The sequence below is a fragment of the Tetrahymena thermophila genome (genome assembly GCF_000189635.1).
Source record: "Tetrahymena thermophila SB210 genomic scaffold scf_8254776, whole genome shotgun sequence".
Classification (NCBI taxonomy): domain Eukaryota; phylum Ciliophora; class Oligohymenophorea; order Hymenostomatida; family Tetrahymenidae; genus Tetrahymena; species Tetrahymena thermophila.
The window spans coordinates 416,067-441,212 of NW_002476534.1; the positions used below are offsets into that span (position 1 = coordinate 416,067).

Sequence of the window (25,146 nt, forward strand, 5' to 3'; positions counted from 1 at the left end):
TTTAATTTATAAAACAGTCATACTACTAATTATTAATATTATTACTGTATAACACCAAATTGTTGATTTCATGGAACTAAATGTATATTTATAATTGCAGAATTTTATTAAGTTAAAATATGAATATATTTTGAAATAATTACTTACATGAAATAAAAAAAGGTTTCGAAATTTGTTCAATCTTAGCAAATGAAAAAAAATAAACAGAGTGTAATCAAAATTTCATTTTTTCATATAGAAATTCAAATTTTTAATCTGGCATCTAATTTAAAAAATAAACCTTTTTTTTTCATAAAGATCACATGAAATTTTTTAATTTTATAGTAAAAAATTTGTTTTTGAAAAAAAGATTTAAATTGGCTAAAAATGACTTAAAAAACCATTAGATCAGCTAAATTACATTAATATTTTTTATGGATTTTTTATGTAAAAAAAGCTTCAAAGTTATGCATAGTTTATGTTTGATTTAAGATTTGAAGATTTACAGATTTTATGAAAACTTATTTAAATAATTTTAGATTAAAAAATTCATATATTATCTTCTTTAGTAACAAATAAAATAAAATTAGTCCCAAGTATTTTTTAGTAGCTAAGATGATAATAGGAATATAAGCTTACTTCCGCTCAGTTTTTGAAGATAGAATAATTATTTTTTACTTTCTATTTCTTTTAAAATTAATAAATATTTGGTCTAAATTAATTTGATAACAAAAAAATTGATGATATTTGGTGCACTATTTTAATTTGATCTTTTTATTTTCAGAAATTTGATTAATTTCTTTTTTAATTTCGATGACCTAAAACCTTTTTAAGTGGTAAATTAAATACTTTTATTTTTTAACAAAAGCTAAAAGAATATAGACAAACAAATTGCTTTTCTAGTTCTCAGAATTATTATTTGTATTTCGATCTATATAAAAGATTTGTTTTAAGATTGTTATGGAAGTAAATAATTAAAATATGATAGAAATCAAGAGAATCAAACAATTTTAGATAACCCATTTTAGTTAGTTAGCTAAACTGATGATTATAAATTAAATATGGATAGATTGTTTTTATTACTACCAATATTAATTATCTGAAATAATTAAAGAGTTAATTAAAATTGTAAACTGAGGTTTTTTTCTTTATTTGTTTTTTATATATAAAAGGTGTAAATATTTTCTAAAATTTGATAAAAAATTTACAAAAGAAACAAACCCAAATCGCTTTTCAAAAAGCTCATTTTATAAGCATAATAAATCTATTTAGACATAGTTCCTTAATATGTCAGTTTGCTTAAATTTTTTAAAAGGCTATCTAGTCTTGGGATGTATATTTAACATTGGTTTAGGCATAGGTGCCTTTGTTGCAGCTGCTTATCTAAACAATCTTAACCAATCATTTTTAGTAAATGGTGGAGTTTCTGCAGGTAAAAAGTATGGAGTAATTGGACTGTTTGCGCTAGGAGGTGTTTGCTGTTTAATAGGTCTACTAGGCATAATAGCGTTCTGGAAAAGAATAAAATGCTTCTAGTTTTTGTTTATATTATTTAATACCCTATTTTTAGTAATATTTGCTGCAGTTTTGGCTGGATTAATATACTCTTAACCATTTTTAAACAAGCTTAAAAACTAAAGCTGTGATTAAATAACAGAATTAAAAGAGGCTGATGATTTATTTACACGATAAATGAAACCATATTTTTGTAAGTTATAAACAAGCTCAGTTTGCCCTTGTTATGTAACTGATAAAAGTAAATGGAGCTCAGTAGATACTTCTTAAATAGTATTCTAACCTTCTTCTTCAAGCAAAGATGTAAAAGCAGTAACTGAGTGCTCATATGTATCAAACTAAATATAAAATAGTTAAACTGAAATTGATCTCCTAAAAGCAGTAGAAGAATAATTTAACTGCACAGGAATTTGCTCAAGCGATGTCATTTATTATTTTTCTGATATTAATCGCGGTCCTCCAAGCTCTACTAGTGGTTGTTATAAACCTTTAAAAGATTTATTACTTAAGATAATAGGAGGAGTTTTTATTTTTGTGGTGATATCAACAGTATTCTCTTTTTTGAATGTCTTATTCGGTAATTACTTTCATTTCTAATTTATTTATTTAATCTTTTTGCTTACATTTTCTTAATAATATAAAAAGGATTTGTTAATTGTTGTTGTGCAAAATACGATACTCCCCAAAACTAAAACTAAGACTAAAATGCATAAAATTAACAAGACATAAGTAGTATCTAAATGTCTGTACGTAAACCTTTAAATCCTTAACCATAGGCATAACAATCAGGATATAACTTACAAAACATAGCTGCCCATATTCCTATTAACTAACAAAATATCAATGCTGTTCAAAAAAATGTAGGTAGTGCTTTCAACTAGCTCAATCACTACTTACCTTAAATTTCTCATAACAAATAAAATAAATTATTTTGAATCTTATTTAAACAATTAAAATTTAAAAATAAATAAAATAATTAAATAGTTTGTTCTTAAATTAAATTAAATATTTATTGTTCAAATTAGTTTTCATTAATTTATTATAACAAATTTATTTACTCTCAAAAATATTTATAAAATAAAGAAAAAAAAATTTGCAATAAAGAGTTTAATTTTTATAATTTAATAAATATTGTATGAAGTATGTTAAAATATTCAAACTTAATATATATTTTTATCTAATTTTCATTATTTATTAATTAAAAAAAATGTAATTTTTAACTAATTTAGTTTTTTGGATATTTTAAAATAAATTTATCTTTTGAGTAAATAGAATTTATGTCTGATTGCTATTTTGTTTTTTACTTTTAAGATTTTTTGATTTTTTAGAAATTAGTCTGTTGAAAGTTAATACAATAACCAACCACATTATAAAAAATTTTTACTATTAATAAATATTGTAAAGAATACAAGAATACAAACCACACAAACAAATAAATAAAAGTAAATATCTATATTTGAATAATTACGAATATATCCTTTTAACACAAATTTCAAAACCTATTCAATAAAGAAAAGCTCAAAAATAACATTCCTAAATAAACGAATAAATTTAAATAATTTTATAATAATAATTGAACAGTAATCACTAAAAATAATCAAAGGCCATTATTGATTCAGTAAATGTGTTGTAGCTAAAGATTTTTTATCAATTTCTTTAAACTATCATGCTTGCTGTCCTTTATTTTAGCTGTTATTTGTCTTGCGAAGTCAATATAATGTTCTTAGTATGAAGATTCTTTATTTATAAATGGGCTAAATCATTTTAAGTCTAATGGATGGATAATTTATATCAGTTTATTCTTTGTATGCTTCTTTTTTGGGTTAATTGGATTGATTTATGCTTTTTCATTCGCTAAATGTAAATGGTTAGTTTTTATTACAATAATATTAAATCTAGTACTAATAGGATTTTTTTCAACGCTAATCGCAGCTAAGACTTTAACATCATCAAGTATATAGACATATATAGGAAGTAGTCTTAATGACTGTATGAATTAACCATTTTTTGCACAGTGTTAGTCAATGTATACTAAATCTTTAGCTTATTGGTGCTAACATACTTGTCCTTGTATTATAAAGGATCCTACTAAATGGGATCCATTTTTTTGGAATAACTATGTCACTAACACGGGCAATCCAGTAAACACATTTTAATAATGCGGAGCTTTTGATACATTATATAAATAGTCATCAGGACTATCTGATTCAGATTTCACATATTATACAAATTTTTTAATAGCCGTTGAATCTAAATTCTAATGTTCATAAATGTGTAGTGTTTCTTCAATTTTTACATTTAGCGATGTCAGTAATGGAAAGCCAAATTAAGATGAACCTTGTTACAAATCATATCTAGATTTCATAAATAGTTTTGTTGGATCTTTTAGTCTTATAGGAGCTTTTGGCACATCTTTGAGCACCGTTTAGTTGTTTTTATGTAATTTCTTACTATTTTATATATTGAAGCATACTCATTAATAGTAATATAATCATAAAATTAATTAATTTTGAAAAAATGTAATCTTAGGCGAATTATTCTTAAAATTAAAAAATTTTTTGAAATAATTCATCTATCACAATAATTTAAAATGAAAAAGCAAACTAAATTCAATTTATTTTGATAAATACCGAAAAATTTATAATAATTAAAATTTAAAATTCAAATTATAAAAAAATCTATTAATATTTTAAATTATAGAGCTGATGCACTTAATTGGTTACAAGAAAAACAAAGTAAATGTGTAAAATAATAAATCTGTTTCTCTGCCTAAAAGTAATCATGATGAATCATATATTAAGAATAAAGCACAAAAAGATGTTTTGTGAATAAATCTATCAAAATAAATTATTATTATTATTATTTTAACCAAAAACTTAGGACAGACTCTATTTTATCAAAATAAAAAAAAATAATTTAATTTATGTAAAAAATATAAATTTCATTTTATTTCATACCTAATGCTATCTGCAGTAATTTATTGTATTTTTTCGAAAATTGTAATCAGGATTAAATTAAAAAATTTTCAGGGCAGGTGACAATAAATTTCATCTTACATAATATCTTTTATAAAAAATTCAGGCAATTATCTATTTGAAAAAAATTATAATTCTCTCTAAATTCAAATTTCGACAAGAGAAGCATATTTATCTAATAATGTTAATTTTTCAAATATTAAATTTTCTCTAATTTTAAGAGCATTAAGTCGATTAATTAATTTGATTAGAAGCAATTTATCTTCGAAGTTTTCTTATGGTTTAAAATCAAAATCTATCTTATATATTATTAATTGCTAATTGACTAAATTTAGAAATATCAAATGAAGAAAAGTGATTGCAAGGCTATCAGATTTAATCAAAGTCTACAAGTTGACCCAAACTAAAAAATTTATAAGCATCTTAAACAGATTATTAAATTAATATTGTAATTTAACAATAATAACACTTATAGATAGATAGATATCAGTATCCTTGGTATTTAGTTTTTGGATACAGCTATTATAAAAAGTAATCTGCAGAAATACTATTTACTTATATGATAAATGAGAATTAATAAAAATTAATTTTTTTTTTGAAATTTTTAATTAAAATTCAGAATAGATTATTCTGACGAAAGGGAAGAAAGAGAAAAAATAAACTAAAACTAAAAGATATCTCTTTAGAACAAAAATATTTATATATTTTGCTTGCCCATTTTACAAGTTCGTTAGTTATTTAGTTGGTAAAATGCAAGTTAAAATTAGGAAACCATTAAAAATATTTGGTAAAACTTTCTGTATTGTCAGTGTCCTCAACGGAGTTTGTGGAATTGTAGTTTCTTCTGTGGCAAAGAGTTATGAAGACTCACTACTGGTGGACGAAAGTCTTAAGAGCTATAAAGCGTTTATCCCTAATTTGTTCTACTTTTTAGCCTCTGTATTCATATTTACTGGAATACTGGGAATTATGGTTTATTCTAAAATGATTAAGCCTTTCATAATAGCATTTTAAATAATAAATTTTGTTCTCTGTATTAGCTTCTTAGTTATCTTTATTTTGTTTCTCAATAAGTATAATTTTATTCAAGCACAATTGTAATACTCTAATTGCTAAACTGGTATTTTAAAAGAAGTTAATACAATTTTTAACAAGGCGAAATAAATTTGGTGTAAAGATGGTGCGTCAGAATATGAATCATGCCCTTGTTCAATCTATAATTTTTCTAGCTGGAATCAGCAATAATAAATTTTACTTTTAAAGAAATATGGTTAAATAAAGCCAAATGGAAATAAAAATTTGTAAAATTGCTATAATATTTAAAGTGTAATTCCTAACTTATCAGAATATCTTTAATTGCTAAAATCAATAGAATCTACTTATAATTGCAATGGAATTTGTGATCCAGGTGATCTTTTATATTACTTTACTAATGTTAATTAAGTACCACCTTAGCAAAATTCTTGTTTCGAATCAATAATTGTAAATATCTTAGAGTGGATCCTCATAATCCTAACATATTCAGCGATATCCTTCTCAATTAATATAATTAATATTCTCATATGTAAATTCTTTAAATTCTATTTTAAAATATTTTTAACTTTTCTTAACATAGACAATCTAAATAAATTCTTCAGACTTAACCTTTACTAAAATGCCACTGTTCTGTCTGACGCAGAATTGTAAAACATAAGAAATTAGTAACGAATTGAAAACTTCACTCTTAACAAGCTAGTATGAAATAATTAATTACTACTCCATACAACTCATTTCAAAAAAATAATAAACCTTTAAAAAATTTAAAAAAACTAAATTATAATTTATTCATTATTCATAATAAATATTAAATTAAACTTAATTATTTGTATTTCAAGTAGAAATATATTTAGTGTTTTTCAATTAATATATAAAATTAATCCAAAATTCAAAAACAAACTTAACTTTCAATTAAAATAGTTAAAAAAAAATATGCGAATTTTTAATTACACTTGATAAATTTTTTGGAGTTATCAAATAAGATATATAATTCAAATTAAAATCTTTTATGGATTCAATAAATTTGTAAAATAATTTAACTAAAATAATATTTAAAATTAATACAATTATTTATTTATTTTAATTTAAATTTTTGATGATAATTTACCTTATATAAAATTTTTAACATCAATTATTTATTTAAAATGAGCTTGATCATGAAAATAAAAAAGTGAACTCTCCAGAATAGGAGATGTAAACTGTATTTATAAAGAAAAACATTTAAAAAAGTCTACAAAAAAATGATATTTAGCTAGTTTTTAACAATAATTATATCAGAAGAGGCGTGGACATATGTGACATATATTTTATATATTTATTAGTAAATAATTATTTTTATTCTTTTTTTTAATTTTCAATAAGCTATTATAAAATGATTTAAATTAAATTTGATTTCTTATCAAAAAGAAAAGATTAGATAATAATCTCCTTATTGCTTTTTCTTAAAAATTAATATTGATTTTTATTATAAATGCTTATAAGTAACAACAAAAATAAAATTGAAGTCTTGGGTTTTTCTATTTCTCGCAAAAATTTAATTTGTAAAATAGAAAGTAAAATCATAAGGACAATTAATTCTAATAAACGATTTTTAAACCTGAGTTTTTATTAATACTAAATGTAAAATACTGTGCAAATCGTTTAACATTTTACTGGGGAATTTGTTTTTTTATTTTAATACTTAATTGTACTAAAAATAGCAAACATTAAACATTTTAAAATAGGTAAATGAATGTTATTTGAATTTAACGTTCTTTAATTGTAAATTTTGCAATTAAAATAGTTTAAATATTAGATAATATATTATAAGTGTAAATATATCTTTAATCTTAAGTGTAGATACTCAATAAAAACATACAGCTTTTAATAAATTCAATTAGCTGGATAATAACTTTTTAAATAATTTCAACTTATCTATTTTAACTTGTTTCAGTTAAATATTTTAAAAAGGAATAATTTACAATTAATTTTTTAAATATTAAATAAAAAAATTAAGATTTAAAAAAACATAAAATTAGAAATAACTGGAAACACTAAATTCTAAATATTCTTCATAAAATGGGTTTTTGCTCTTTTGTAGTTAGATTTTATTTGATAATTGGAGCTATTATAAATTGTGTTATTGGAGTGGCCTGCTTTTTAATTGGTAGTAATATTAAAAATTTTAATAGCGATTTCTTAGTTATAGGAGAATACAAGGATGCTTAACAAGTTGTTGCTATTATCTTGTACATTTTTGGCTCTTTGCTGGTGGTTTCAACTTTTTCTGCTATGATTGGATTTTTTTTTGACATAAGATTTCTATAAGTTCTCTTTACCATTTTAAATTTAATCTTTTTTTTACTCTTCCTAGGTATATTCTTGTTCACTATGTATGCAGATAACTATGTGAGCAAAGAATTATCTGATTAAAATTGTACTACAGGTCCTCTTAAGGTAGCAAACGATGTTTTCGATACAGCCTAATAATACTGGTGTAAAAATATTGATTTATAGGGATAAACAGTTGGATGTCCTTGCAACATTTAAAACAAATCTTAGTGGTCTCCAGCAGATCAAGAAATATTGTCAACTTATAATGGTATATCTTCTACAGGAACAAATAGTGTTGATGATTGCGTTATATTCTAGCAAGAGTTGAATGGCAATTCTGATGAAGTTCAGTTTTTAAAACTTATTGAAGAAACATTTGAGTGCACAGGAATTTGCAAAGGAGATATTATTTACTACTTTTCAGATATTAATAGAGGCCCTACTGACACAACATAAGGATGCTATATATAGATTCGTGATTTTATCTTCCATTGGTTGGGTTTATGCCATATATATTCAATTATAGCTTTTAGCATAGAATTAGCAAGCACAATATTTAGTAAAATTAGTATAATTTTATTTTACTTAATTTAAATTATATTATTAAAAAATAGCTTTTATAAATTTTTGGATAGATAAGAGAAACAAACAAAAATACAACAATGCTCAAAGAATACACAATAAAGAGATAGAATGATATCAATTTTCATATTTGATTGACATAAAAATTATTTATTTACACTACCAAAGACTTAATTTTGTTAATTTAAAACAATTTAAGTTAAACCATAATAATAATTATTATTACCTCAGAAAGAATTGAATGATGATATAAGTTGATAAATTTTTAATAAAACAAAATTTATTATTTAATCAATTATAATTTATTTACATTTTAATCCTTTCAATTTATATTTACTTTATATTATTAATAATTAATGTACTTTTATTAAAAGCATAGCATTTTTAAAAATTTAAATTATACTTTTGCATTTTTAGTTTACAAACTAAATTTGTTAATATAAATCTATATACATAATTATCTATATTATTGGTTGTTTAGCTTTAAAACTAAAATATATGATTAGCTTAGATTTATGTATTCATTTTCAATAATAGTAGCAGGCTCTTCAATAGCTAATATTATTTCTGGTAACTTATTTTAATAGCAAATTATTTTACTTAATTCTCTATTTTTAAAAATAAAAATTAGCTTATTCATTGACGTGGATGTTAACCCCTAAAGTCCATAATGATTGAAAAATTATTTTTTACCATTGCTTAAATAAATTACTTTAATAAATATATTATACTTAATTTTTTAATATATTCTTATGATAAATTTCACACATTTTATCAATTTTTTAAATATTTTGTGATTGCTGTATTTGCATAAATTATAATTAATAAACAAACAAACAAATTATAAAATAAAGTTTAGTTGAAATATCTATATCTCACATAAACTTTAAAAAACACCATAAGCAATATGGAGCAGTCTTTGTTAAGTTAGTGAAAATTAAATTGGTTTACTGTTATTCTCTAAAAATACCTCTTATAATATTTATTTAGAAAATTTTGAAGTAAAAAAATATTTATTTTAATTAATTAAAATATTAAATTTAGAAAACCATTTTCATATTGGTTATTAAAATAAATATAAAAATAAATTTATTACAAAATAAAATAGATTTCTTTTTTATAAATCTAAATTTAAAATGAAATAAATAAATATAGCTTTTGAAAAGTAATCTAAAATTTAATCATTAATAATCATTTAAATAATGGAAAAAATATATATTTCTTTTATAATTCTTCATTATTGCAAAAGCAGAGCTCAGAAATGAAAGTTTTGCTTTATATTTTTTCCTTTTAAATATTTTGATGTGAGTTTTTGAATTTAGTTAATTATAATTAATTTAATTTCTTTTGTGTGCTTAAATACTATCTAAATAGTAAAATAGATAGATTATCTGAATATTTATTAACTTCCCAATTACTAAACTAGCTTAAATTGAATACAATTAGAGGGATTAATTTTATAAATTTATCTTGTATTTAATTATTTATAAGAGTGTATTGTAAATTGCAAAATAATTCTAGATCTACTAATTACCATTTCTTTTAATTTACTGAGTAAAAATCATTATAACTTAAAGCGAAAAAAAAAAATTCTGTTTAAAAAGAATAAACTGGAAAATTTATTAAAAGATTTATTGAAGTAAGTAATAGTTGTTGTAAAAGCCAATGTATTGTTTTTACGTGTAATTAATGAAAATAAATTCCCAAAAGAAAGAAACAGCGAAATATACTTTTTTTTGTAAGCGAAAACAGGAGATTCTAATAAAGAATAGATATTATAATCCAAACAAATTATATCAATTATTCATTTTAAGAAGCGAATTTAATTAAAGCTTTAAACCAGGGTGATTGATTAATTGATTGATTTCTAGTATTTTTGATAATTGGGAGAAGTGTTACTTAAGATAAAATAAATATTAGTAATATTTATAAAAATAAGTCTTTAAATATAGCCTAAATATAGTCAACATACAACAAATATATCAAGCAAGCTTACTTTTTAGCAAACTATTAACATAAACTTCAGATCTAACATTTAAATTTAAAAATAACTTAAAAATAGCCTAATAATTTTTCATATTTAGCCATACACCGCAACTTATTTAAAATCAAATTTGTTCAAGTTTTCTAAAGTTCAAGCTAATTAGTGAAGGAAGATACGCGTCTTCAATCATAATTAAATATCTAGCAAAAGTTTCAAAAAAAACAAAGAAATATAAACACACTGGTAGAGCTTTCTTCAGCAAAAGTTCTTAAATATACAATATAATATTTAGATAGAGCATAAGATATAGAATTTTGAAGTACTCTTAACTAAATACATTTAGGATTGATAAAAACCAGATAATAAATTTATATTTATGATAAAATGGACCAATCATTTGGAAATTAAACTCATGGATATGAAGAGAATTTGCTGATTATTGAGATTACTACTAATAGCCTCTCTTTGATAGGAAGCACTTTTATTGTTTTAATGTACTTATGTAACAAAGATCTCCACACGTTTGCTTTTAAGCTAGTTTTTTTACTTTCAATTTCAGATATTATTCTTGGATTTGGAAGAATGTTTAACTTTTAATCTATTATCACTCAAGATTTCACTCCAGAAAATGGAGTTACATGCTAAGTGTAAAGCTTTTTAGTCACTTTTGGGGGTCTATCTACAATAGTAACTACTATGGCAATAAGCTGGAGTCTGTGTCAAAGTGTTATCTATGGAATAAATAATTTAAATGACTACAGTAAATATTATTATATTGCTATATTTTTATTCCCATTAATTATCTCCATCGTACCCTTGGCAACTGGAGATTATGGAGTTTCTGGTATTTCTTGTTGGATATATGGCCACGATGATAAGCCTTATGGCATTAGAACTATGCTTTGGAGGCTATTCTTATTTTACATACCTCTTTGGCTCTCTGTAATATATAATTCCATAAATTATTTCAGGATTAGAAAATTTGTCTACTCCTTATTTGTCGATAACACTGAAGCCTCTAAATAGCACAAACAAATAATTAGAAAGCTTACACTATATCCATTGATTATGGTTATTTGTTATTTATTTGCTACAATAAATCGTGTATATCAATTTTTTGAAGAAAATGAGGTTGAAGCTATAGCGTACTTGCATATATGCTTAGCAGGACTTTAAGGATTTTTCAATTCTTTAGTCTATGGCTTCAATAAGTAAATTAAAAGTAAAATATGTAAATCATGCATAACTTAAAAGAAAAAATCTAAAGAATAAGAAGAAAAAGATGTAGTTGAATATTCAAGCAAAAGCAGTATTGATGAAAATAGATAGAATGGCTCCAGGTAAGTAACATCTAGTATCGAAAGCAGTATCACAGCAGAGGACGAGTTTGGCTCAAGTGTATAAAAAGAGATGAGATAAAACTTAGGCAATGATCTTTACCAATATGACTCTCACCCTACTTCTAAAATTTATGATAAAGGAATTAATAGGATAGCTCGCTTAAGTGATCTTTCTTCAGTTCATAGCAGTTCTAGTAATAAAAATCCAAGTGCAAATTCACGTGAAATAAATCTAACTTGACAAAATTAACAAAATAATCTAACTACAACAAACAGTAACAATTTTTTAGTAAATGTTTAAAATATAAAAAATAAAGATATTAACAATAAATATTAAAATTGTATTAAAAATTACTTTATATTAAATTAAATTAAAATATTATTTGAAAAACATTAGTTTAAATCAAGCAATTAATTTATTTATTTACTTTCATTCATTCATCAGTTATGCAAGTAGTGAATATAAAATTATTTATACATATTTTATTGTTAAATTTTTAATATAATTATATATATTAATACTAATACATAATAACTTATGAGTATTAAGTAGAATTTAACTATTTAATTTGAAGCCAAAGCTAACGATTTAAAGAATTAACTTACTAGATTTTTTATAAATTTTGTTTTCATATTTAAACAGAAAATATTTTTTTTTAAATCTGTCTTTATTTATGCTTATCTGTTATTCAAATATATAATTTTAATATAAGTCTATTAATTTATAAATATAATTTTTTTTAATTTAAGTAAGTTTGAATTTAATTATATTAAATTGAACATAGGAATTTTGTTTTGAAAGCTAAATTAAAAAATTTTAAGAATTAAATGACTAGAAATGAGATTTTATAAATTTTATTTATAATTTGTAAAATATTTTTTTATATTTAAATATTCAAATAATTAATTCTAAGATTTATTGATGTGTTTTTAAACCTTTCTAAAAATAATAAATAATTCAAAGTTTGTTTATTTTCTACTATAAATAATAAATTTATATTTATCCTTATAAAATAAAGTTTAATTTCTTAAATAAATAAAATTAAAATTTGTATAAGAAATTCTTTTAATATTTCATCAGAAAATGTTAAAGAAGAATATTTATAAAAGTTATTGTTTTGTCTATCTATCCAAATAAGATTAATATTTAAGAATTAATTGATTCTTTGATCATCAAAAATAGACTTCAAAAAAAAAAAAATTAATAAAATTTTTGATAATATTAACTAACTAATAATAGTAATATAAAAATGTAACAAAGAGCAAAATTGCTGCAAAATAGTCTTTTTAATTTATAAAATGAAGAATTTAGCAAAGTAGAAAGGCTGATATTGAGCAAAAGGGATTTTAATCTACTGAAAGAAGATATAAAATTTTAAAATATTATCAAATCAGTCGCTCATAGCATCTAATATTTACGATTCAAAAGTTTAGAATCATTAAATTCTTTTGCATAAAAAGGATAATTTGATTTAAATGATTTTTAAAATTTGAAAAAGTTGTCAATTAGTAGCGATTTTAGTGGTATACCTTCTGAAGCAGAGGACAAATTTTTTGATTTAGTATTTTAAGAACTAAATAAACCAAAAAAGCTCTCCAAATTATACATAGATTTAGAGTCAAATGAGTTAAAGATCAATTAGATTGATCAATTATCTAAAAATATTGCTTAAATGAAAAACTTGGATTCTTTCAGATTAGAATTAGGTCATAACAATATATAAGACGAAGGATGCTATAAAATAACTTAAGCTATATCGAAACTTACTCAATTGAAAGAATTGATATTAGGTTTAGAAAATAATTAATTGGGAAATGATGGCTTTAAATAGATATTTGAAATGATTTCTCAGCTTTAAAATTTGGAAAGTTTGTAAATAGACTTTTGGGGCAACGGATCAAATGATGATGCATATGAAGACATTTATGATATTTTAAAAAATTCTAAAGTATGTTAGAGTCTTAAAGAAGTTAGAATGTTTGCTGACACGCCAATGAGAATTTAAAAAAATCCCATCAAATTAATTCAATCTTTTAGTTTGTTCACTAACTTAACAAATCTAAGTTTTACAGTAGATTAATATCGTTTCACTGAAGATATTGCTGAAGGATTAAACACAATTTTACTTAATAATAGTAAAACACTAAAAACCGTCATAATTGATTTCTTGAAATATTAAGATTATATAATAGAATAAAGTAATAACATCAAAAGTACTTTTAAAGACATGAACTAAATGATTAAATTGGAAAATATCTTCATCTAGTTTCATTCTAAATAATCATACAGCTCAGCATGCGATTTTTTTGAGGAAATGAAAAAATGCCCAAATTTATTAAGATTAGCAATCCCTACTTAATTTTCAGAATTATTAAGCTGTTCGCTTAGTTAAACTATTACTTATTTTAAGAGAGTTTTAGACATTTAGTATTTATTACAATTTGAATATGCTAAATATACTTCAGAATTAGATTTCTTGTGGTACGATTAATTTTTTTAAAAGGAGTGGTCTTATAGGCACTTCATCGATCCTTTTTTAGTGAATTAAGTTTGTAATACACTAGATGATTTTAAATAAAAGCAAGATTTTCATGAATACATTTAAGAACTCTCTGAGCAGTATGTTGGTGATGGTGGTTCATATGAAAGTAATAATGAATCTGTAGAAGATGATCAAGAATATGAAGATAGCTAGAATGAAGATTATAGTGATGAAGAAAATGAAGAAGATGTTCAATTTTTGGATAACGTTTAAGAAAATGATGAAAATAACAATGATGAAGAAGAAAATGAATACGATAATGAAGAGCAAGCAGATAATGATACAATTATAAAAGAACGAAACTAAAATGAATTAAAAAGCTTTGAAGAATAACAAAAAATGTTGGATAATAAGTTTTAGTATGATACTAATTTAAGAAAGCATAAATTGATATCGTATTTAATTGTTTAAAGACATTATAATTTTAAAATGACAGAGTTAATAAGGTTAACAGTCTATAATAAAATGATCAAAGACATTATATTATCCTAATTATAATGCCAATCTATTCATATCAATATGAATTTTTTGGATTTACATATGTAATGAAATTCAATAATATTTTATATTGTCTGAAAAAAAAATTTATTGGTGCGTTTTTCCATTTTAGAAAACAAATCTTTTTATTTCTGACTTGATTATTTTATTATTTTATAATAAAACATAAATAATTTCTCTTGTAAAAAATAATAATTTGAGAAAATATTTCTTATTTAAAAAAAAAATAAATCTTCTTTATAAAAGAAATAAAATATTTTTTCTTATTTAGTAGAGAAGAAAAGTTGCTGCAAAACTTAAGAATTAAAAGAAGTTTATTTTAAATTTAATTATAGCAGGTATTAAAACGTGTAGAATCATTTTATTTAAGAAAAACATATTCAGTATTAATATTAATCGTTATTATTGAAAAATAAGAGTTTTTAGCATTTTTAAAAAAAATATGAAAAAGAAATTTTATAATTTGAAAAAAAAGTTTCTGTATTTTTATTAATTTTTGTAAAATATAAGAAATCAAATATAATGAAAATAATTTTATATGTTCAAATAATTAATTCTAAAATTCAAAGTTTATTTATTTTCTACTTTATTTAATAAATTTATTTATTTTTATCCTTATAAAATAAATTTTAATTTAGAAGTAATTTTAATATTTATTCAGAAAATGTTAAAGAAGAATATTTAAAAAATGTATTGTTTTATCTATCTATTATAGTAAGAGTAATATTTAATAATAATTCATTTTTAATCATCTAAAAAAGACTACAAAAAAATAAAAGATTAATAAAAATATTCAATAATATTAACTAACTAATAATAGTAAATATAAAATGTAGCAAAGTGAAAAATTTCTGCAAAATAGTCTTTTAAAGTTATAAAATGAAGATTATAGCAAAGTAGAAAGGCTGATATTGAGTAAAAGGGATTTTAATCTACTGAAAGAAGATATAAAATTTTAAAATATTATCAAATCAGTAGCTCATAGCATCTAATATTTAATATTCAAAAGTTTAGAATCATTAAATTCTTTTGCATAAAAAGGATAATTTGATTTAAATGATTTTTAAAATTTGAAAAAGTTGTCAATTATTAGCGATTTTAGTGGGATACCTTCTGAAGCAGAGGACACATTTTTTGATTTAGTATTTTAAAAACTAAATAAACTAAAAAAGCTCTCCAAATTATACATAGATTTAGAGTCAAATGAGTTAAAGATCAATTAGATTGATCAATTATCTAAAAATATTGCTTAAATGTAAAACTTGGAATCTTTCAGATTAGAATTAGGTCATAGCAATATATAAGACGAAGGATGCTATAAAATAACTTATGCTATATCGAAACTTACTCAATTGAAAGAATTAGTATTAGGTTTAGAAAATAATTAATTGGGAAATGATAGCTTTAAATAGATATTTGAAATGATTTCTCAGCTTTAAAATTTGGAAAGTTTGTAAATAGACTTTTGGGGCAACGAATCAAATGATGATGCGTATGAAGACATTTATGATATTTTAAAAGATTCTAAAGCATGTTAAAGTCTTAAAGAAGTTAGAATATTTGCTGACACGCCGAATACAGTTTTAAAATAGCCTATCAAATTAATTAAATCTTTCAGTTTGTTCACTAATTTAACAAAATTAAGTTTTGGAATAAATAAATTTCTTTTCACTGAGGAAATTGCAATTGGATTAAACACAATTTTACTTAATAATAGTAAAACATTAAAAACATTAATAATTAATTTCTTGAGATAATAAAATAATTCAGATTAAGAATAATAATGTAACAAAATCAAAGATACTTTTAAAGACATGAACTAAATGATTAAATTAGAAAATCTCTTCATCTAGTTTCATTCTAAATAATCATACAGCTCAGCATGTGATTTTTTTGAAGAAATGAAAAAATGCCCAAATTTATTAAGATTAGCAATCACTTCTTAATTTTCAGAATTATTAAGCTGTTCGCTTAGTTAAGCTATTACTTATTTTAAGATAGTTTTAGACATTTAATATTTATTATAATTTGAATATGCTAAATATGATGAATGTGTTACAAAATTAGATTTATTGTGGTACTCTTAGTTTTTTTAATAGGAGTGGTCTTATAGGTACTTCATCGATCCTTTTTTAGTGAGTTAAGTTTGTTATACACTTGATGATTTTAAATAAAAGCAAGATTTTCATCAATGCATTTAAAAACTCTCTGAGCAGTATGTTGGTAATGGAGGTTCATATGAAAGTAATAATGAATCTGTAGAAGCTAATGAAGAGAACTTAGATAGCTAAAATAAAGATATGGATAATGAGTTTTAGCATGATACTAATTTAACAAACCATAAATTGATATCGTATTTAATCGTTTAAAGACATTATAATTTTAAAATGACAGAGTTAATAAGGTTAACAGTCTATAATAAAATGAGCAAGGACATTATATTATCCTAAATTTAATGCCAATCTATTCATTTATAGATGAATTTTTTGGATTTACATATATAATGAAATACAATAATATTTTATATTGTTTGAATAAATAATTTGTTGATACTTTTTCCATTTTATAAACAAATTTTTTTATTTCTACCTTACTTTTTTTATTATTTTATATAAAAACTTAAATAATTTCTCTTGTAAAAAATAAATTAAAGTAAAAAATGTAAAATTAAGTAAATGCAAAAAAAATATGTATAATTTTTCGATATTATAGATATATATTTAATCAACTATCTTATGAATGAGCATAATTTGTCACTTTGTATTTATCCATGCCTCCTTTTTCATTTTCATCTGGAACATCATTTTGGTCTCTACAACTTGAAAGGTCTATGCTATTTGGTAAAATATCTTGATCGTTATACATATTTTAGCTTTATTCCTATTACAAAACATTTTTGTGATCATATTCAATATTATGCTATTCTTTCTCAGAATTATAGTCATCATTATTGCATTCTATATTTTTATGCTAATTTTCATAGTGAAGGCTCATCCTTGGCTTGGTTACTTAAACATTTAATTAAACTGATTTTTTTATTTTATCAAAAGTTATTTATTAGGCTGAATTTTATTTGAATTCATCATTTAAATTTAGTTATTATAACTATTTGGTTTAATTAGTTTTTGACTATAAATGTTATGATTTAAAGTACTTGCTTTTTTCCATTTCTATACTGTTAAATCTCTAAAATGATTTATACTTTGATGTGTCTACAATATCCAAATTTTCTGAAACTTAAAATATATGCAGTAAGTCAGATCCTAATTGTCTTATGAGTCTGTGATTTATACTATAAAAAAAATAATGAAAGAATTTAAAATGAAATAAAAAAATAAATTACTTTTTGTCATGATTTGTGTATTCTTAATTTTATTTTATTGTCTAATAAGAATCGAATAGTTTCTAAATTATTAAAAAATTATATAATTTATTTAAATATTTTATTTATTTATTTGTTTACTTCGAATTATTCAACTGTTTAGAATTCTTATTTTTCTAATAAAATTCCTTTTTGTGGTTAGAAAATAGATTTTTTTCTTTACTTTACTTAATCTATTTTTGGTTATTAATCAAGGGTAATAATAGGTTTTGGGTGATACTAAAAGATGAGACTTTGATATTTATCAAAAATGATATTTTTAATTTTATCAATTTATTGAATTTTTTCAAGAATGTTGTAAATATCTAAGTCATTGTTTATCATTTTGGTAGCTTTATTTATATATTAGTTATACTCTGAATTAAAAAACTTGTTAATTGTAATTTTTGAAATTATGTATTAAAACCCTATTTTTAAATTTTGTTTTTGTTATAATATTTTATTAAATTGCTTAATTAGGTAGGATTTACCATCTTCTTTTTCTTTCTCCTTTTTATCTATTTCTTAATATTCGTTTTCACTCATAACATTTTACTCAAAAGTTTTCTATTTGGTTCTATTTGCACTAGATTTTGGTATTTATAATGGAGATGAAAGCGGATTTACTTCACCAATTTAATTACTCGAGAAGAATTTATTTTCTGAAAGAATATCTTAAGAAAGTATAAAGTTCTAGTTATTATTAAATGCTCTACTGTTATTACCTTCTTTTACTTGGTTCTTTAAATTAAAGCTATTTTGGTTACTATAGCCACTAGCATACACTTAAATATTTTATTATGTACCTCTCTAAGGCTAAAGAACAGGAGAAGGAGCAATATTGGTATCTTATTTATTTGGATTATCAAACTAAGATGCAACATTATCTGATATTTCTTATTTATTACTCTTCTCAAATGAGTAGAGAGTATTAGCTAGATCAAGTACAAACCTAAAGTTGTTATACTTTTTTAAAATAAATCCAGCACAAACAAATACTATTTAAGCTAATCCACCAAGCTCACTCAAAAATTGAGTCAATTTTTGATATGATCTATCGATAGATGTAACATAAGGACTTAGCCTTATTGTGAGACTAACAAAAACACCGTCTTATCTAGATAATTCAGTTGTTTATAAGATATCATTATTTTCTTGGGTTAAAAATTTAAAATATTTATTATCTGTGGTTGGTAAAAGAGACATATCATTTACAACACTTATATCTTAGAAGTAAATATCGCACAATTTAGTCATTTTATAAGGAACAAATGTAAAATATAGTTTATCGTTTATGTATGGTGTGAAAAAGTTTTATGGTTAATCAACGTTAAGAACATAGTTTGAGTGGTAGATGTTCATTCCATGAAATCCAACTTATTGAGTCACTTAGTCAACCTATTTATTAAAAATTAAATATTTGTGGTGTAAAATAAAAAAAGCATTTTATATCATTTGAATTAAATAACTTAATATTTAAACAATTAAAATATTGAAATAAAATGTTTAGTATTTTTAGTAGATAAATACTTATTTATATTTATTTATTGTATCAAACATAATTTTTTACTTCATTTTATATTTTTTGGATTACAAATTTGTTAGCTTGATTAATTTTAAAAAATTTTTTATTCTGGTGGTATTAGTATTATAATGATAATAAAAAGAAAGCCAGTAAAATAAATATAATAAAATTAATCGTTTTTTTGTGGTATTGCGGCAAGCTTTTTAATTTTTATTCTATGAATTTAAAAATTTTATCATTAGTTTTTTTTAATTAAAATAATTAAAGACGCTAGAAAATTTTTAATACCTCCTCTTATGGAGCACATACAGGATTCCATTTTAGCTTGGGATTATTTGGTGTTATACAGGGTACTACATTGATTTAAATGAAAGCAAATGTCTCGCTGCCAAACATGCCTTAAATAAACAGCTAAGAATCAAATCTTTATAAAAATATTTTATTTTAAGTTTAAATTTAAAACAATTTTAAGTTCATATTTCTTTCTAATACTTAAACATTCATTTGAAAATACAGATTTTTAGAAATCAAATAAAAATCAATCATTAGTCTTAATGCTCAGTTTTACAATATTATTATTTTTTAAAACCACAAAGCATAATAATTGATTTTTAATAAAGAATGTCTAATTTTACGTTGGGCACAGATAGTCGCTTCCATAGGACTCGAAAAGTTTAGTAAAATTGGAATAACTTTTCATACTTTCCCAATGATTAGGCGTACATGGCTCTAATTCAATGTCATAAAATTTTCTAATTTACTGATTTCCCTCTATTTAATACACTCTTTAAATAAATTAATTATATGTAATTTGTTATATATTTTGAGTTATTTTAGAACACATAAATATATTTAGTAATTAAATGAACAAATAATTTCTTCTACTAATTAATATAATTACCCTTATTGAACAGTAATATTAAAGTATGGATTAGTCAAAAAGTCTCTATTATTTTGGTATACTCTAAGGGCAAACATAAATCTGTCTGGACTTATTGATGATTCTGGAGGACTTGGCGAGTAAACGCGGTTAATAACTACTTTCACTTCATCCTTTCCAGAGAAAGATATTACTCCTTTTTATCAATTCATCAATCAATCATTCTTATCCAAAAATAATGTAATACTAAATTTACTTGGCCAAATGAAAATTAAGATCATTGTAATAGATAAAATAGAAGCTAATCCCCCAAATCTAGTCTTATAAAAAAAAGAATTGTTTACCTATAGCCCTACTTGGCTACTAAACAAATCCATTTCTCTTAAAACATTTCCAAACTTACTCATTTAAGCTTTAGTTATATAATTATATTTGCTTTAAAATTACTTATTTATGGATTATTTTGTTTTTTGAAAATTTTTAGGTTGAATTTTTTTTAATTGAAATTATATTGTAGAAAGCTTGAATGTTTTATACTTTATATTGACTTAAATATAATCTTACATTTTTAATTAATAGGCTAACCTAATAAATAAAAGACTAATATAAAAAGCAAATATTATAAAAATAACAGTCATTTTTTCTTACATTTAAGCATTTAAAATAAATGGAAAGTAAATTAAAAAAAATAATTTTAATTAAAGGCAAATCAATCAACATACATACATCCAAACAAACTAATTTTATATTGATTAGAAGAAGAATATTATAATATTTTTTTGAAATCTAATTAAAATAAATACTTTTTTTTATCATTTAGATTATATTTTTAAAATCTTTTGATCTTTTTGATACTTTTCTAGTTTTATTAATATTTAACATGCCTCAGTATTTTCTTCAGGAATTTATTTTTTATTAAAGTCTTTCTCTTACTTAAATTCTTAGCTTTTATATTCTAAATTATTTGTAAGCGCACTCACTGATTTTATACTTTTTTTTATTTAATTAGATTTTTATTAAGAATTTTATGAGGTATTTGCATTTAGATTAATTTGAGAAAATGAATAATTTCTTTTATCTGAATTTGATTTTTTTTATAAACCATTTTGGGAAGTTAAATTCAACTAAAGGACTGTTTATGTAGGGAAATGAGACGGTTATTAGGATGAGCTCGATTACGTTTAATTAAGAGTATAGCAAGCATCTTTAAATTAAAATTCTTTCAGAACTTCTTTGTCAATATGATCTATAAGCCTTTAGTTTACACTTTTAAAAAGTTAAAATTTCTTTTTCTAAAAAATAATTTACTTTTAAAATGGATGATTTTTTGTTAGTTGATTCTTAACTTGTGAATAGGAATCATATAAAATCTAATTATTTTAAAAATAATTTTCTCAGTTTTATATATTATTGAAATAAAATTAATTACTTGACTTAATTAGTCTTATTTAGTAATGAATTCATTAGAATTTTAGAAAATTTATTGGCTTTAAGGCTTGAATTAATTTATCTCTGCTTGAGGATATATTTATTCATCAATAGATTAAGATTTTTGGCGATAAGCAAAATCAAATAGTCTTTTCTAATGCTTATCAAAAATTATATTCTTTAATTTATCTATTTATTAAGTTTTCTTAATTATATTTAAAACGTCTAAATCACTGTTTACTAATTAAATAGCTTAAGTTACATACGTACCCTCTCTATAGAACATTTTGAATCTAGGTAATAAATAGTAAATTAAATATTTAAATACTGAAATTTATTCATTACTATTGTGATCCTATTGATCAGATTTTGTTTTTGCTTACTTTTTTTTACATTTAAAAAACTAAATGCACTTTTTATGCTTCTTTCCTCCTTCTTATTAGATTGAAGGAATATCAATTTTTTATTTATTAGCTGAATTTTAATCTAAATTTTTATTCAAGTTAATAAGTAGTTTTTAAGAGCCATTCTTATTTTTTGAACTAATATTATTTATTTAAACATGATTTAATGATTCTAATTAGAGTGTATTTTTAAATAAACAGGTATGATAGCTTTAATTATTCTGCTAGTTTTCAACTGGTTATGGTTGAATTAGCTAACTGAAATTGTTAATATCCTTTATTACAAATGATTATATATTCATTTATGAGTTTTGATTGCTCTCATTTTCATTACAATTCTATTTATCTTGTTATAAATATTTTTTTTTACTATTTTTATTATTTTTTTTACCTTTACTGGATTTAATTTTAAAGTTGTAATCAGATTAATAGAGCTTATTTGCTAATTCAATGGTAAATTAAAATAAATTATATTTTTTTATGACAACTGCTAATGAAGCCATAACTAAATGAGCCAAACCTCCTAATTTACTTAACAATTCTGTAAATTTTTAGTAGGATCTGTTAATCTGAGTTACTTACGGATTTAATCTTATCGTTAAAACAACATAAGTATCATCCTTTCTTCCTAACTCAGTGATTTCTCTATAATCATTGTTTTACTAAATTGGGAATTTGAAAAGACTGAAATCATGATTAAAAAAAATAGATTCATCATTCACAACTGAAATATCCTACAAATAAATATCACAATTTCTAGCCATTTTATGCGGCACAAAGGTAAAAAAAAGTCTATCATTAATAAAAGGAGTAAAAAATTTTTAAGATTGATCAACATTTAACACATAATTAGAGTGATAAAAACTTATTCCTTAATTCCCTTTGTCTGTTGTTGCTGCATCTACCTGTAAGTAATTTTTTTGATTAAGTAAGATATATTTTGAGTAAATAATAACAGAAATAAGAAAAATTAGTTTTTTATTTTTATTAAAAATATTTTTAATTACCTCTTCTTAAGGAGCACAAATAGGATTCCATTTTCTCTTTGGATCATTGGGTGTCACACATGGTGTAACAAGTATTTCAAAATAAGAAAACACCTTACTTCCATACATTCCTTCAATAAAAATCACCGAATCCATTCTTAATTTAATTTGTATATAATTTAACTATTTAAAATTAAGAAAATGTTTTTTTTTACGTAGGGCATAAATAATCCAATCCATAAGGCAAAAATAATTCAGTAAAGTTTGCATATGAATCAATTAGCTCCCAATGAGAAAGAGTGCAAGGCTCTAATTAAATTTCATACTATTAAATTTTTTTAGTAGAACTACTTGGTTCATTTATTTAAGTTCTTTTTATATTATTACAAAATTATTTAAAAATGATTTTATCAACTAAAAAGATTTATGGATGAATGATAAAGTGTATTTAACAATAAAAATATTTTTTAAGATATATATTTGCTTTTTATCATACAAATTAATAATATATTACTTCTGAATCACAGTTATGTTAAAGTAAGGATTAGTTAAAAAATTTTTTTGATATATTTATACTGCAAACATAAATCTGCTTGGGTTAAGGAAAGAAATAGGCGGATTAGGATTGTATTTACTGTCTGTAACAACCTTGACTTATTCTTTCTCAAAGAATGAAGAAATACCTATTTGTTTGTTTGTTTTAATAAGGTGAAAATTTTATGAGCTAAAAAAATGATTAATGAGAGATTACTTGACTAAAAAAAAAGAAGTATAAAAGTATAAGCAAAAATAGTGATTAATCCTCCAAAAGTAGTTTTGTAGTAAAAAGAATTATTCATATGTAAGCCTATTGAATTACTAAATTAATCTACTTCCTTGATATATTGCTTTATTTTTAACATTTTTGCTGATATTTTTAATGCTAGATTTTATAGATTTTAGCAATTTACTTTAATATTTTTCTGTGGATTTTAATTTAAAACTTTTGGTTTTTATTAATATTACCAATAAGCTAACTAAGCTGATAAAATCTTCTACTATTACACTAAAATTAGATGAATGGACACTAAGACTTGCTTAAATTTAAAGAAATATGTATAAATAAGATGAGATGAAAATAATAAATATCAAAAATGTTATTTAAAGCAAGATAAAGTATTTAATTTTACTCTTTATATATTATTCATGAAAAATTTTAATTTAATTTTTTATAATTTAAAACAGTTTATTGGAGTTCTATTTACAACACCTAATAATGCTATTCAAATAATAATCTTCTTAAAAGTACTTATTTAAAACAAAGTATTTAACTTTATTTTTAATATCTAATTTTACATTTTTGATCTTAAATTTTATTATATTTTTTTGATTTTTTAATAAATTTAGTTATCAAATTGCTTTAAATTTAATCATTTTAGTATTTAGTTTGGTTTTATTTTTATTTTTTCGATTTTTAGTTAGAAACTGATTAGTTTTTATTTTTTCGATTTTTAGTTAGAAACTGATTAGTTTTTAAAACTTTTCAGGATTTTTTTTAATGCTAAAATAAATAAAAATAATTTTTTGATAAAAATATTTATTAAGCGGTAAATTTTCCTCATTTTTTTTTGCTGATATTTTCAAAGATTCCATCAATTTTTCAAGAAAAAATTAATAAAGATTTTCTAAATTTAATCTAATTTTTTTTTAAGATAAATATTTTTCTAAATTTATTTTAATTAAATATTCATTAGTATAGATAGCCTTTCAAAAGTTAAAAAGGCATTTAACTATAATTATAAACTAAGGATGACCAAAT

At 21.9% G+C, this 25,146-nt stretch overlaps 9 protein-coding genes across 9 annotated transcripts; 6 read left to right on the plus strand and 3 right to left on the minus strand. All coding sequences in view use genetic code 6, as the record gives it.

Annotated features, from left to right (window-relative positions):
- Window positions 1–1,266: 1,266 nt before the first annotated feature.
- On the plus strand, window positions 1,267–2,429 carry TTHERM_00160660 (tetraspanin family protein; the record flags this gene model as incomplete). The annotated part of the gene is made up of 2 exons (XM_001009796.2): window positions 1,267–2,071; window positions 2,140–2,429. The coding sequence occupies 2 exons, from the start codon at window positions 1,267–1,269 to the stop codon at window positions 2,427–2,429; spliced, it is 1,095 nt and encodes a 364-aa protein (XP_001009796.2).
- Window positions 2,430–3,116: 687 nt separating this feature from the next.
- TTHERM_00160650 (tetraspanin family protein, putative) lies at window positions 3,117–4,322 on the plus strand (the record flags this gene model as incomplete). Its single annotated transcript, XM_001009795.2, has 2 exons — window positions 3,117–3,933; window positions 4,195–4,322. The coding sequence occupies 2 exons, from the start codon at window positions 3,117–3,119 to the stop codon at window positions 4,320–4,322; spliced, it is 945 nt and encodes a 314-aa protein (XP_001009795.2).
- An 897-nt stretch (window positions 4,323–5,219) lies between these two features.
- On the plus strand, window positions 5,220–6,209 carry TTHERM_00160640 (tetraspanin family protein; the record flags this gene model as incomplete). Its single annotated transcript, XM_001009794.2, has 2 exons — window positions 5,220–6,033; window positions 6,085–6,209. The coding sequence occupies 2 exons, from the start codon at window positions 5,220–5,222 to the stop codon at window positions 6,207–6,209; spliced, it is 939 nt and encodes a 312-aa protein (XP_001009794.2).
- A 1,346-nt stretch (window positions 6,210–7,555) lies between these two features.
- On the minus strand, window positions 7,556–7,825 carry TTHERM_000160629 (hypothetical protein; the record flags this gene model as incomplete). Its single annotated transcript, XM_012796029.1, has 1 exon — window positions 7,556–7,825. The coding sequence occupies one exon, from the start codon at window positions 7,823–7,825 to the stop codon at window positions 7,556–7,558; it is 270 nt and encodes an 89-aa protein (XP_012651483.1).
- A 49-nt stretch (window positions 7,826–7,874) lies between these two features.
- TTHERM_00160630 (tetraspanin family protein, putative) lies at window positions 7,875–8,514 on the plus strand (the record flags this gene model as incomplete). The annotated part of the gene is made up of 2 exons (XM_001009793.2): window positions 7,875–8,376; window positions 8,432–8,514. 2 exons carry the CDS (start codon window positions 7,875–7,877, stop codon window positions 8,512–8,514), a joined length of 585 nt encoding a protein of 194 aa, XP_001009793.2.
- Window positions 8,515–10,767: 2,253 nt separating this feature from the next.
- Window positions 10,768–11,964, plus strand: TTHERM_00160620 (G protein coupled glucose receptor regulating Gpa2 protein; the record flags this gene model as incomplete). Its single annotated transcript, XM_001009792.3, has 1 exon — window positions 10,768–11,964. One exon carries the CDS (start codon window positions 10,768–10,770, stop codon window positions 11,962–11,964), a length of 1,197 nt encoding a protein of 398 aa, XP_001009792.1.
- Window positions 11,965–12,911: 947 nt separating this feature from the next.
- Window positions 12,912–17,329, plus strand: TTHERM_00160610 (hypothetical protein). Its single transcript, XM_001009791.2, has 2 exons — window positions 12,912–14,360; window positions 16,997–17,329. The coding sequence occupies exons 1-2, from the start codon at window positions 12,974–12,976 to the stop codon at window positions 17,269–17,271; spliced, it is 1,662 nt and encodes a 553-aa protein (XP_001009791.2). The 5' UTR covers window positions 12,912–12,973; the 3' UTR covers window positions 17,272–17,329.
- Window positions 17,330–17,488: 159 nt separating this feature from the next.
- TTHERM_00160600 (transmembrane protein, putative) lies at window positions 17,489–21,030 on the minus strand (the record flags this gene model as incomplete). Its single annotated transcript, XM_001009790.2, has 7 exons — window positions 20,787–21,030; window positions 20,552–20,726; window positions 20,286–20,435; window positions 19,939–20,074; window positions 18,228–19,523; window positions 18,108–18,169; window positions 17,489–18,056 (listed from the first exon to the last, which is right to left on the minus strand). Exons 1-7 carry the CDS (start codon window positions 20,935–20,937, stop codon window positions 17,489–17,491), a joined length of 2,538 nt encoding a protein of 845 aa, XP_001009790.2. The 5' UTR covers window positions 20,938–21,030.
- Window positions 21,031–21,342: 312 nt separating this feature from the next.
- TTHERM_000160589 (transmembrane protein, putative) lies at window positions 21,343–24,328 on the minus strand (the record flags this gene model as incomplete). Its single annotated transcript, XM_012796030.1, has 7 exons — window positions 24,100–24,328; window positions 23,863–24,031; window positions 23,564–23,719; window positions 23,370–23,505; window positions 21,960–23,267; window positions 21,839–21,900; window positions 21,343–21,796 (listed from the first exon to the last, which is right to left on the minus strand). Exons 1-7 carry the CDS (start codon window positions 24,248–24,250, stop codon window positions 21,343–21,345), a joined length of 2,436 nt encoding a protein of 811 aa, XP_012651484.1. The 5' UTR covers window positions 24,251–24,328.
- Window positions 24,329–25,146: the final 818 nt, after the last annotated feature.